This window comes from Silene latifolia, chromosome 5 (genome assembly GCF_048544455.1).
Source record: "Silene latifolia isolate original U9 population chromosome 5, ASM4854445v1, whole genome shotgun sequence".
NCBI classification, from domain to species: domain Eukaryota; kingdom Viridiplantae; phylum Streptophyta; class Magnoliopsida; order Caryophyllales; family Caryophyllaceae; genus Silene; species Silene latifolia.
Window position 1 is genome coordinate 21,654,046 of NC_133530.1, and position 12,975 is coordinate 21,667,020.

The following is a 12,975-nucleotide window of genomic DNA, read 5'->3' on the forward strand; positions in this document are numbered from 1 at the left end:
GAGGGAATAGTCCCATTATCGACGAGTTTCTTTACGCGTTTCTCATTTATGTGTCCCATTCGACAATGCCATAGATAGGTTTGATCTTTGTCACCAACCTTTAATTTCTTATTATTCATGTGTAATACTTCCGTGGTTTGATCTAAGATATAAATTCCATTCATGGAAACTGCTTTGCCATAAATCATTTCATTAAAAGAGAAAATACAACTATTATCCTTTATTGAAAATGTAAAACCTTCTTTAGCAAGTACGGAAACAGAAATAATGTTCTTAGATAAACTGGGTACATAGTAACAGTTATTTAAAGATAACTCAAAACCACTAGGGAGTTGGATTACATATGTTCCCTTCGAGGCAGCAGCTACTCGTGCTCCATTCCCGACTCGCAGGTCCTGAAGCGTATGCGGAGCGGAAGACTTAATTGTGAATTCAAGTGAAGCGAGAGATCTGAATGCACTAAGTGCAACCCGACCTGATCGTGCCACTTGAGGCGTTTTGGGCGAAGCGGAAGTCTTTTTGTTTTGTTTTTGTGTTTCTTTTGTGCAAGAATGAAAGGGATATTTGCTTCGATTTCTTATGAAGAGATCGAACCAATGGGATATTTGCTATCGCTAGACCTATAACGATAACAATGGGGGAATTACTCGAAAACGCGTCAAGTAATCCAACTCAAACTTCGGAGCACGTCCTTAGTTCAAGGCAAGACTCGAAATCATCGATTCTTTGAAAAAGATTGAAACAACAAGTTTCTCTCTCTAAAAGGTTTTTTCTTCAACTTGGATGATTACAAATGAGGGAGGCTAGGTCCTTATATAGGACAAAAAGCCTTGGCCTCCAAGTAAACATTAAATGCTAGTTTGCAAGTTCTAGGATGATTAGGTGCATAGAACTTACAACTTAGACTCTTTTGTCAACTATTTATTCAAACTAGGTTGAAAATGCAAAAATATAAAATTTGATTCTCCCCCCCTTGGTGCCGCCACATTTCGGCTCTTTCATTTGTTCCCACACGGCATTCTTCTTGTTCCCACACGGTTTCAGCGTTCCCACGGGTCTTGAGTCTCGATTGCGCATATTTCTTTTTCTTTAATTGAGCCCATCCATGTTTTATGCGTACTTGCTTCAACCTGTCAACCCGTAGTTTTATTAACCGTCGTATTTATTTTGGGCTTATTTGGACGGGATTTATTCGTGATTCCCGCTGAAATTTATTAGAATTTTTACCCCCCCTCTATACGCATCAACTCTCTCCTTCTTCAAAAAGAATCGTCCCGATTCTTATGCCTTCAAGTGTCGAGAGGAGGTGCTGCCGTGCGTTCATCCTTTGCTACCCAATGCCCGGATCAAATACCTGGGACATTTGCCGCTGGTTCCAAACACATATTTGCATTTCTTGAGATATTGTTGCGGTGCTAAACACACAATTACCACATCCCCAAATTATTTTCTGCCAATGATGGTCAGCCACCGAATCATGAAATCCATTGTCGAACAAATGATGCAAATAAGATGAATCCTTCATAGGTACGGCAATCCCTTTTGCTTGAAACTCAACCAAACAACGATGGGGCTGATCTTGAAACTCACAAGAATCATTTGCAATCATGATGGACTTAGCAAATAATTCAAGTCCATGACTAGAATTGAACAACTCACACCCCCTTTCTACATAAGCAACACAAACCTCCTCCTCTTCATATTTGTCAAATATTGGAGGTAAATCAAGATTTAGGGCGGAATAAACCTCCATAGAATTTTCTTCAGAAAAGCACGAATGCCCTCCGACAACTCTCAAAAACTCCATCTTTTTATTTTTTTTTCTTCCCTTTTTTTTTTGTCTAGAACACTCTCTAGAGATGAGTGATCAAAACCGATTAACCCTTGAACGACCTGTTCAAGTTTAACCTTTGAACTCCAATCGCAATCGGAAATTCAACCTATTAACTTGGTTTTGACACGCCAAGGACCGTCTAGATTTTTGGGAATTTTGTTTTGAAGTTTCGAATTTTTTTTTTTTTTTTTTTTTTTTTTTTTGCGAATGAACAGTACCGTGAACAGTACCGGCGTGAACAGTGATTTTTTTTTTTTCAATCCGTGCCTTTAAGATCCAATCGATTAAACCTCAACTACCTCGTTGAGTCTAACCTTTGAATACCAATCGCGTTGGATATTCAACTACCAATTGATTGGGACCTCCCTAGGACCGTCTTGATTTTTTTGGGGTGATCTAGAGCCGAAGCTCTGATACCATTTGGAGCGTATACGGAGCGGAAGACTTAATTGTTTTGTTTTTGGGTTTTTGTTGTGCAAAAGATAAAGGATATTTGTTTCGATTCCTTGAGAAGAGATCGAAAACAATGGGATATTTGGTATCACTAGACCTATAGTGATAACAATGGGGAATTACTCGAAACGCGTCAAGCAATTCAACTTAAATCTGGAGCACGCCCTTAGTTCAAGGCAAGACTCGAAATCATCGATTCTTTGAAAAAGATTGAAACAACAAGTTTCTCTCTCTAAAAGGTTTTTTCTTCAACTTGGATGATTACAAATGAGGGAGGCTAGGTCCTTATATAGGACAAAAAGCCTTGGCCTCCAAGTAAACATTAAATGCTAGTTTGCAAGTTCTAGGATGATTAGGTGCATAGAACTTACAACTTAGACTCTTTTGTCAACTATTTATTCAAACTAGGTTGAAAATGCAAAAATATAAAATTTGATTCTCCCCCCCTTGGTGCCGCCACATTTCGGCTCTTTCATTTGTTCCCACACGGCATTCTTCTTGTTCCCACACAGTTTCAGCGTTCCCACGGGTCTTGAGTCTCAATTGCGCATATTTCCTTTTCTTTAATTGAGCCCATCCATGTTTTATGCGTACTTGCTTCAACCTGTCAACCCGTAGTTTTATTAACCGTCGTATTTATTTTGGGCTTATTTGGACGGGATTTATTCGTGATTCCCGCTGAAATTTATTAGAATTTTTACCCCCCCTCTATACGCATCAGGTCCACATCACCTTTTTCGAGAGGTATGATGTTCTTTAGGCCTTGCAAATGATTACACAGATGAGAACCACAACCAGTATCTAGTACCCAAGTTCCGAAACTTGCATGGTTAATCTCAATCATATGAATATAAGATGACATACCAACAGGAACGACGCGGCCTGCCTTGATGTCCTCACGGTAGACGGGACAGTTCCTCCTCCAATGTCCAATCTTGTGACAATGGTGGCACTCTATGTCACCGCCCTTGCTCTTTGTCTTACCCTGTGAGCCACTAGTCTCACCAGGCGCACTCTTACCGTTTCCTGGCTTCTTAAACTTTGGCTTACCTACAGCTAGGTCGCCATGAGCCTTGCCCTTACCTTTACTCTTGTTGTGAATCGTGAGAACATCCTGCTTCATGCTCCCACTCAATTTCATATCCTTCTCGGTCTGTACGAGAAAGGAGTGTAGCTCATGAGGACTCTTTTTCAAGTCATTCATGTAGTAGTTCGCCCTGAAAAGGGCAAAACCATCGTGAAGAGAATGAAGCATTCGGTCAATGACAATGCTCTCACTGATTCTACAATTCAGTGACTCCAGTTTCTCGACATTCACAATCATGTGAAGAATGTGTGGGCTAACCGGTTGGCCCTTCTGGAGTTTCGCATCAAAGAAGCGACAGGTATGCTCATATGTGATGATTCTTCGGACTATGATGTTGAGGCAAACTAAGTCAACACAACTACTTACCCAACGTAGAAGGGGTCATATTAGGCCTACCGACGAAGAAGGGACTCATAGATGTTTGCCCTTATAAAGACTAATCTCAATTTCCGTTTTAGAGGAAGATCCCATCAACTATTTTTAATTCATTTTAAGTGAACTATAATCTAGCATGCGAGAATGATTTAAACTAAAGTGATGGCTTATAAACTGTGACATCTGCATGTCCATGAAAACAAACAAACAACTATATGAGTCAATTTTCATGCATTTTAGTAGTAGGTGGTTTGGTTTTAGGCGGAATATGATGCAATTACTAGCATGTGAATGAAAAGCAATAAAATGAAAAACGTAAAAAAAACAGTAAAAGTCCTAGTGTGGCCTATCCTATCAAAATGAACAATAAATACAAGTTTGGAATCCATCCTTGGACCCGAGAAGCTTGTCTTGATGTTCCATCTTGATCCATGTAGCGGGAGTGAGCTTGAATCTTCATCTTTAGTCTTCTTTGAAATTACAATAATTAAAATTACATAATTGACCTATTAATTACATTCTAATTTCAAAACCCAAAACTAAAATAAAGGAGATTCGAGATCTCATAATTACATAAAAATTATGTTTCCTTCATTACGAAAACATAATTGACTAAGGCCACACTAAGTATTACAAATTACAACCGATTGCAAAATTAAATACGTAAATAAAATTCATTCATTCGATTCATTCAACATAATTAAAGGCATCAACTAAAATAAATTAAACATACATAATACAATAAATTAATTATGTTGATTAATTTATCCAAACCACCTATTTAAATTAAATTAAGTGACAATTCCGCAATTTAATCACATTAATTCATACATAATCCATATTAAACTTGTAATATGAATTCTATCCGTCTAAATTTTAAACTGCTTTAAAATAACTCGGTATCATTAAATTGTGAACCGATTCACAATAACTAATTGGCCAAAATAAAAAAAAAATAAAAAAACAAAATCCAAATTTTTTTTTTTTAAATTGGTCACGGCAAAAAAACAGAATTTTTTTTTTTTTATGTTTCAGCTGCACGGCTGAAAATTTAAAAAAAAAACCTTTTCCTATTATAATGTGGTAAATAGGAAAAACTTTCCATAATTTTTTTTTCCTTTTCTATTTCGGTAAATAGGCAAATAAAAATAATTTCCCTTTTTTTTCTCTCGGTTTACAAAAAAAAACAAAACAATTTTTTTTTTTTTTTATACGGTAAACCCTACAAAAAAACGCCCTTCCCCCTTTTTTTTTCTCTTTTGCGGCACTTATGCCCTAATTCAAAGATATGATGAAAAAGTTTAAGTTGCTATTAGGACATGATTTAGCAAATACATTAACAAACATGATTAATCGTATATGCTAAAACTATATAGCAAAAACGAATTCTTATATCAATGACATGATGATACTATATGTAATTTAACTTAATCTGCATTAAATCAAAATCTACCAAATTCTTCATATGATAATTTTAACCGATTAAAACAATGATATGATCTATAGAAATTAGTTATATATCATCAAACAAAAGAAAAAAAAAACGAAAGAAGGAGAAGAAAAAAAAACAGGCCGAAACAAAACCTCGGCCAAAATAAAAAAAACAAGCCGGAAAAAAAAAACGAAACCCTAATTTTTTTCGAAAATCAGGTTATTGTTTACTTACAATTTTTATGAAAATCATCAAGATTAAAACCGTAGCCTAGTGCTCTGATACCACTTGTGGGAAATAATCTGTATACTTCCCTTTAACATGAAGGATTATAACGATTTAACAAAGATGATCTAAAGGTCATAAAATAAAATCCAATAAAATACATAAACAAAAGTAAAAGGATTTAGAATTAGCCTCAGGTCCTAGCAAAATTGGCCTAAGAACAATATCAAAACTGATATTCGCCTATTAGTTGCACCCAAGACGATCTGAGATATACCCTTTGATTATGCTAGAAATCAATCTAAAATTTTCTGTAAAATTTTATTGTCTTTGTGTTTTGTGATGAGAAAGAGGAGGCAAGGTCAGAAAAAGCATTAGGTTAGAAATAATTCTCTACCTTTCTTTTTATATAGACCGAAATCTGGAATCAATTAGGAAAGAAATAACCTCCTAATTTTCGGCCAAACAGACCGAAAATAAGGAGTGAATTAGGAAAGAAATAACCTCCTAATTTTCGGCCAAACAGACCGAAAATAAGGAGTGTATTTTCCTTATTTTGGTCTTTCCAAAAATATATAATATGGGTTGAATTATCATCTAGTGAGGATCGAACCCATGACCTCTTGGTATGTGTACCCCCACTATTACCACTATGACACATTCAGCTTGTTAATATTAAATACAAGTGATTATATTTAATTACAATTAACAGATTAATTCGTCCAAGCTAACATTATATATATTTAATTAAATATAACTTATTATATTTATTTTACGAATTGACAGTTAATTCGTCTCAACTTAATATTATTTAATTTTCATTAAATAATTATTTCATCAACACATTGACTAACTTTTTAGTCATTTTGGACATCAATGTAATTATATTTCTATAACCACATTTCTCAAATACGTCCTATAGGAGTGACCTTTAGGGACCAGTTGATCACCGTCATCTGTATGATAATAACGTTAAACTTTCTAGCAAGCCAACCGTTATTAGGTAAACGTTAATCAACTGATTAAATATACGAAGTATACCCTTGTGAACCTGTAAGAGATTTACAAATGTTATCACACTAATTTGTGGAGGACACCAGCTCCAACAAATCATAGGAGATGGGACCTCTCCTCTCTTGGTTTCGATCCGGGTGAGGGACTCACAAAGAAAATCCTCGCAACTTATATCCCGTGTCAACCCTCGGATGACGCCTTCTACTGGAAATTCACTAAACATGGTGATTTCACTGTCAAGTCGGGATACTATGTTGCTGCTATGGCCTTATCTAATGGACTTACCTCGCATGCTGATCGCTCTAGAATGTCTGCAACAATTGTAGCATTTTTCAAATCAAAGCTATGGAAGTTGCCTATTTCTAACAAACTAAGGGTGTTTTTATGGAAATTTATGGCCAATGCCCTTCCAGTGGGGTCTGAATTCCTCAAACGAAAAATGAACTGGCGCTCCTCCTGTACTCTTTGTGATGACTCTTCTCCTTGTGTGGAATCTATTTCTCACCTTTTCAGAGATTGTAGCTTTGCAAAGGCTCTATGGTTTGGCTGTCCTTTAGGACTTAGAATCACGAGGGGGTGGAAATTGATGTTAGGGTTTGGGTCATTAACTGGGTTACTTATTTCTTAACTCGCCCAGATCCTAACTCCCTCCTTTTTCCCCTCATCGCTACCCTCTGGAGAATTTGGTGTTGTAGGAATGATATGGTCTTCAGGAACCGTCGACCTTGGCCTATGAGTGCTCTCAATTCTATACTTGGTGACATTCAGTGTATGAATGAGGTTGTGTGCGGTAAGGATGCTAGCCTCTTTCAAGCGCCCTTGTTGGACTTCTTTCCCGATTTTGTTTTAGCTAAGAGGATTAGAAACTCCTTCCCCTATTGGATTGTTGGTGGTCCTGGGTGCGGAAATGTTTGCACTGTGAAGTGTGATGCTGCTTGGAGGGATGATCGAAGCTCTGGCATGGGGTGGTGCTTGTTGGATGATAATGGGACCTTAAGGAATACTGCTCACGCTCGCTCGTTTGCCTCCTCTGTCCTGCATGCCGAAGGACATGCAGTTATCATGGCGCTCAAATGGGCTTTGGACAAAGGGTACCTTCATGTTAGACTTGTTACGGATTGTCTTAACTTGGTTATGCAGGTTGCTGGAGCGGAGAAGGCGATTGCATCAATTAATTGCATTATCCATGATATTAAGTCGTTTGCGTCTCGTTTTCATTGTTGCTCTCTTAGTTTCTGTCCTAGGGGAGTCAATAGGATAGCTCATAATCTTGCTCAGGAAGCTTTGTTGTAAACTATGTTATTTATTGCTGTCAAAAAAAAAAAAAAAAAAATTATACAATTACAAAAGCTTAAAAATTTTGGAATGAAAATACATTTTTAAGGCCGGCCAACACTTTATTACTCTTATTAAGTGATTTTCGGCATCTGATGAATGATGTGTGAATATCATAGCAAAAAGAATTCTCCCCCCTCTCTATAAAATGGAGAGTCGAATCCTAAGCAACCTAGTGTATATATATAATCTCTCTATCTCAGCAGCTTCTCATGTTCATTTTACAGTTCAAATTATCTACATGCAATGGCTGATTGTCGAGCTGAGTCAAGGAAAGTCTTCCTGAGGTTGGAAGAATCGGTGAGTAAAATGTTGAGTGGATTAGAAATCATCAGAATGCGGAGTTGTTCCAAAGGGCTTTCTCTCCTTCACCACATCGTCGGTGGACCTCCCCCATCCTCTCGACTGATCTGCAAATGCCGCTGCAACTCCAGTCGAATGATGCAACACAGACGTTGCCGGCCTGCGCCTTCCATTCACAATCTGGTATTCCAAACACCCAACAGTTGCATCAATAAGCATGTTCTTATGTCTGGTTGAGAGCGTACAACCGTCTCACACAATTTACTCCAGGAAAAACTTTGACATGTATGTAGAGCTTACCAGGAGCAGTGCCACAACATAATCTACGATCGTCTATGTGCTGTACATCTAATCCAATGAACCATGCACCTAACGAGACATCTTCATTCGCATATTTATGCAGTACATTCCTGAAAAACAAAACCAAAACAGATCAAAGATTAGTAATCTACGATCACCGATGCAAATCCAGCACAATATTTTTATCATAAATCAACCCGGTTGTTTTTCCTTTAAATTTGTACTGTAGTTTATATTTTTATGTCACTTGAGAAATGTTAAGCAAAACTCACTTGTTTATTGAAATATAACTCGCTAAATCTTTCGAAATGGCATATAGCTGTCCTGTAGCATGACGGAAATATCTGTTTCCTTCATCTCCAAACTTCCAGTGCTCCGGCTCATGGTACCTTACTCCCCTGCTCAGGAAAAACCACACAGCATTAAATATAAAGAGAGCTGAATAAAACTAGCTTTATAAATCAAGGGAAAAAAAGCCGCCTTACTTTTGAGCAAGGACAGGCCCCGATTTCATGCATCCTATGTATATTCTAGGCTTTGACCGATGTCGGATCAAAGTTGTCGCTAGGGTTCCTGCAGTATACACGGAATAAAAATCAACCCTGAGAAATAAGAGAAGAATTCAACTTCACGGTATCTTTTTTCCCTGCAACAGATTACAAGAGAGAAGGCCTTTACCTATATTTACATGTACATCGTCATCAACTTTGACATAGTACTCAGCATCCCACATAGAAACCGCAGTGGCGAAATATATTTTTGTTTTTGCTGATAGTTCAAGATATCCCTCAACATGTGGCTGTCCTCATAGCAGGCATGAAAAGGGAACCAAGTTAGCCTCTTTAAACCATTACTCGTATCAAAATGTAGCAATTTGTTAAACTTTTTGGCAGCATCAACTTACCAGCCTTAGTAAGTCTCCGTGCTTTTGATCTTCTGCCTCTATAGCTCGGTCCAAGATGCCACCCGCTGTAGCACTGACAATAACAACAGTAATCAAAATATAAGCCGAGTAATCAAATATAAGCTGGTCAGTTATCAAAGCAGGCATTTGACGTAAAAAGGTACAAAGATTGATCACCAACCTGTGGCCTATGACAAATCTCATCACAATGCCCTTCTCTTCTTCCAGTTTCTTTCTCTTTTCACCTGAATGACGACACCAAACGATAATTTAGATGACAAATTCTGAAGTTTACTGTTGCGTAACCAAAATCAATTAGCGGATTTGACAAACCTTGAGGCATCCAAGTTGCACGGACGGAATCTCTTCTTTTTCGGCTACTGAAAGCAGTATTAATTCCAACTACCACCAAATATTTTCTTTTGCCTCGAGATTCCGACACAGGGGATCCTTCCATTATAGATTCCTGTGTAGCCCTTGCAGCAGCTAGCTCCATCTCTAGGTTTGATATAGTTTTATCTAATGTTCTTCATTAGAACAATAATATTAACAAAAAACTTCCTTATTAGAAAATAAACTCATAAAAATAAACCTCGAGAAAGGAATGTCAATTGTCAATACAGAATTCAGCTTACTCTATCGCGCCATTTGTTTTTGAAGTCTCGTGTTTCTGCGAAGATGGATTCCACTGGCCAAGAGCAAGCAAACAAAAATGATTATCAATATTTTGATAAATGACAACTCTGACAAGAGACAAGTGACTGACTGCTGAAGATTACAAATATGTAACTCGAGGCGTATCAGAATGTTTAGTAGAAGACTGCTAAATTCAACCAAAGGCATGGTATTTTACTCTGAGACTCAGGTACGAGTATTGGACAAGGGCACATATCCAACTGTCGGACTTGCCATGAAAAATTTTATGATATGAGGACTCCACTGTTAGGAGAAGACTTGGATTAGTAAGTGTCGCGTATGGGCACCAAACCCATATCCTTGAGTGTCAAGTACAACATCGGTATATGGCCTAACTAGTGAAGAGTTAAAGTAACATGGAATGCAATCACGGAAAAATTCACTGAAATAGATTAACTTAAGCTAACTGCAAAATCGAAACCAGTGGACTCACTGTTTTTTTATCGTCATCCTCATTAATCAAATTTTGTCTTCCTTCTTCTAGTGTAGCTCGCCGAAACAACACTTTATCTTCAGGTTCTGTCCAAAACCTGTAAACATGTTTCAGAACTGAGCTATCAGCAACCATGTAATGTCCAGACTCATGCAGCACTATTTCAGTATGTGAAAGGCAAACTGGCACAAAAAAAAAAAAACGGGATTACCCTCGACTCGACCCGCCCTGATAACTGATACCCTAGAAACTACTCTGACTACAATATCTACCATACATTGGACATATTTGTCTGAGTCCTGATTCATAAAGGGCCTTAAAGTACATTATAAATTGCCAGTCTTCGAAACGTAAAACACAAGTACAAAATAGACTCCCAACTGAATAAATGGTCAGATTCTCAAGCCTTCATTATAACACATAATAGCCGTGATCATATATTCCAATAGTGAACAGTCTGAACACCGGTGGCTGGTTTAATCACATCAAACCTGATCATTAAGTACAATGCTCAGTCTGAACACCGGAGCCTCTTTGTGTCGCTATCACAAAGGTAAAATTGTTTACTTTTTACTGATGGTTCTTGAGTAATTCAATTTGCATTTACGACCCACCTCCCCTAATTCTCTAGCTACGCCACTAACAATATCGTCATAGGTAATTAAATCATATTCAAACATCGCACAATATATATTCTCTTCATTTATGAATAGTGCACAAAAATCAAATGTAAAGAATTCAATAAAGCAGGGGGAAGTATAAATTCTCATTTATGAATAGTGCCCAAAAAACAAACGTAAAGAATTCAATGAAACGGACGGAAGTATAAATTAAAAGACTATTATGATGTCTACTTTACAAACAATCAAGGAAAAATCAAATCAAATCATATCAAATCGAAAAGCAAACATTAAACATTCCACATTTCCACCAAACTAATTTGTTCTTCAAGTACAATCAATAATACCAAACGAAAGCGAAATCGCTCCAAACTTACATATATTTAAGGTAAACTTGCTAATCACTAATCTAATTAAGATGAAAACTCTTGATCATTACCCTTAATCATCAAAATTCTTTATCAAAAACAATCATTCTCATGACTAATTAGTGTAATTACCAATACTAATTTGGGAAAACAAAGCATTTACTCAACTAATACAATCATCATGCATAAAATTTGTAATCATTAAAAATAAGGGTAATGCTAAATACAACCCACTAGGTTGTATTTAAGCATTAAATACCTTCTAATTTGGTATTAACTTAGGAATTAAAAGCTAAATTACACATTAACCAATACATTTAATGCATATATCAAGATTTTATTTCCTCTTTTGGTTTCTTAAATACAACCCAGTGGGTTGTATTTATCATTACCCTAAAAATAATTAGTAGCTTTTTTAGCAATTAAATAAAGTTGTCTATGACTAAAATTTATGCAATTAATTCAATTTAATGTAATTAAATTCTAACCACCGACAAAAAAAAACACCTCAAAAAACTCATTAATTTGGTAATTAATTATGCAAAGTGATCAACAATTCAAACACCCAAAATAGAAACATGAACATAATCAAGAAAAAGGCAATCTGTTTTCCTTACAAAATTGTACCTATGCGGCTATGCCCATTTGATCGTATAGTTTTTCAAAATCCCGTCACATATTGAAAAAAACAACGTAAACAATTAAATGGAACGACGAATGATACAATTGAAAATACTACCTAAAACTCGTCGCATATTGAAAAAGAAAAAAACGTATACAATCAAATAGAACAGGCGTAAAATGAGAGTAAATTAATTAATTTACCTGTTTGTAAAGAGCATGCCAGCACAAAAACATCCAATACAAAGAAAAAATGTCAATTTTCTTGAAACCAAAACATTTTTTTGAGCTGAATCATACCCTCTACTCTTCATAGTTTTTATTATATGAATTATTATTCAAAATTCTTCCAAAATTCAATCACTTAAATAGTTAAATCTTCAATCTTGAATTACCCAATTAAAATTCCTCGATTCTGAGAATTACCCACTTCAATTTAACTAAAATTCTTCAATCCCAATAAAAAAAAAACTCCAATCTTTCACCAAAAAAAACAAATTAAAAATTGGGATTTTTTGAAAAGTTCAATAAGATGATTAAGGTAATAAGGTATTGATTCGTTTCTGAAATGTCGGTGTTCTTGGGCAGAGTATTAAGGTGTAAGATTAGAATTTAGTGGGGGAAAAATTGAGTAATAAAAAAGTGAAAAAAGTGGGAAATTTAATGGTAGAAATTGGAATTTTGTTGTAATATTTTGATAATGTGATGTAGGGAAATGAATGTCTTGGGGTGATCGCTTTCTAGTGGAAACTTGGGATATATGCCGTCTTTTTAACGATGATGCACCTAACTTTTAAATTGTTTCCTCTTTTGTTGTTTTGTAACTAATCTTTGTGTGCGTTATCTGAGATTTGGGTGTGTTATATTGAGAAATAAGAATATATATGAGATGTATTACTTTAGACCTCATTTGTTTTTAAACTTATGTGTATTTTTTTGAGAATTTTAAAGTTTATAAGTGACATTTTAATTTTT

General features: G+C 36.0%; 2 protein-coding genes across 2 annotated transcripts; one reads left to right on the forward strand and one right to left on the reverse strand.

Moving 5' to 3' along the window:
* The first annotated feature begins 6,682 nt into the window (after nucleotides 1-6,682).
* LOC141655030 (uncharacterized) lies at nucleotides 6,683-7,713 on the forward strand. The gene is made up of 2 exons (XM_074462133.1): nucleotides 6,683-6,960; nucleotides 7,116-7,713. The coding sequence occupies exons 1-2, from the start codon at nucleotides 6,683-6,685 to the stop codon at nucleotides 7,711-7,713; spliced, it is 876 nt and encodes a 291-aa protein (XP_074318234.1).
* Nucleotides 7,714-7,778: 65 nt separating this feature from the next.
* LOC141657043 (putative beta-1,3-galactosyltransferase 2) lies at nucleotides 7,779-12,765 on the reverse strand. Its single transcript, XM_074464155.1, has 11 exons — nucleotides 12,205-12,765; nucleotides 10,392-10,488; nucleotides 9,898-9,950; nucleotides 9,596-9,789; nucleotides 9,444-9,507; nucleotides 9,263-9,335; nucleotides 9,037-9,157; nucleotides 8,844-8,931; nucleotides 8,631-8,756; nucleotides 8,359-8,468; nucleotides 7,779-8,238 (listed from the first exon to the last, which is right to left on the reverse strand). Exons 1-11 carry the CDS (start codon nucleotides 12,312-12,314, stop codon nucleotides 8,087-8,089), a joined length of 1,188 nt encoding a protein of 395 aa, XP_074320256.1. The 5' UTR covers nucleotides 12,315-12,765; the 3' UTR covers nucleotides 7,779-8,086.
* Nucleotides 12,766-12,975: the final 210 nt, after the last annotated feature.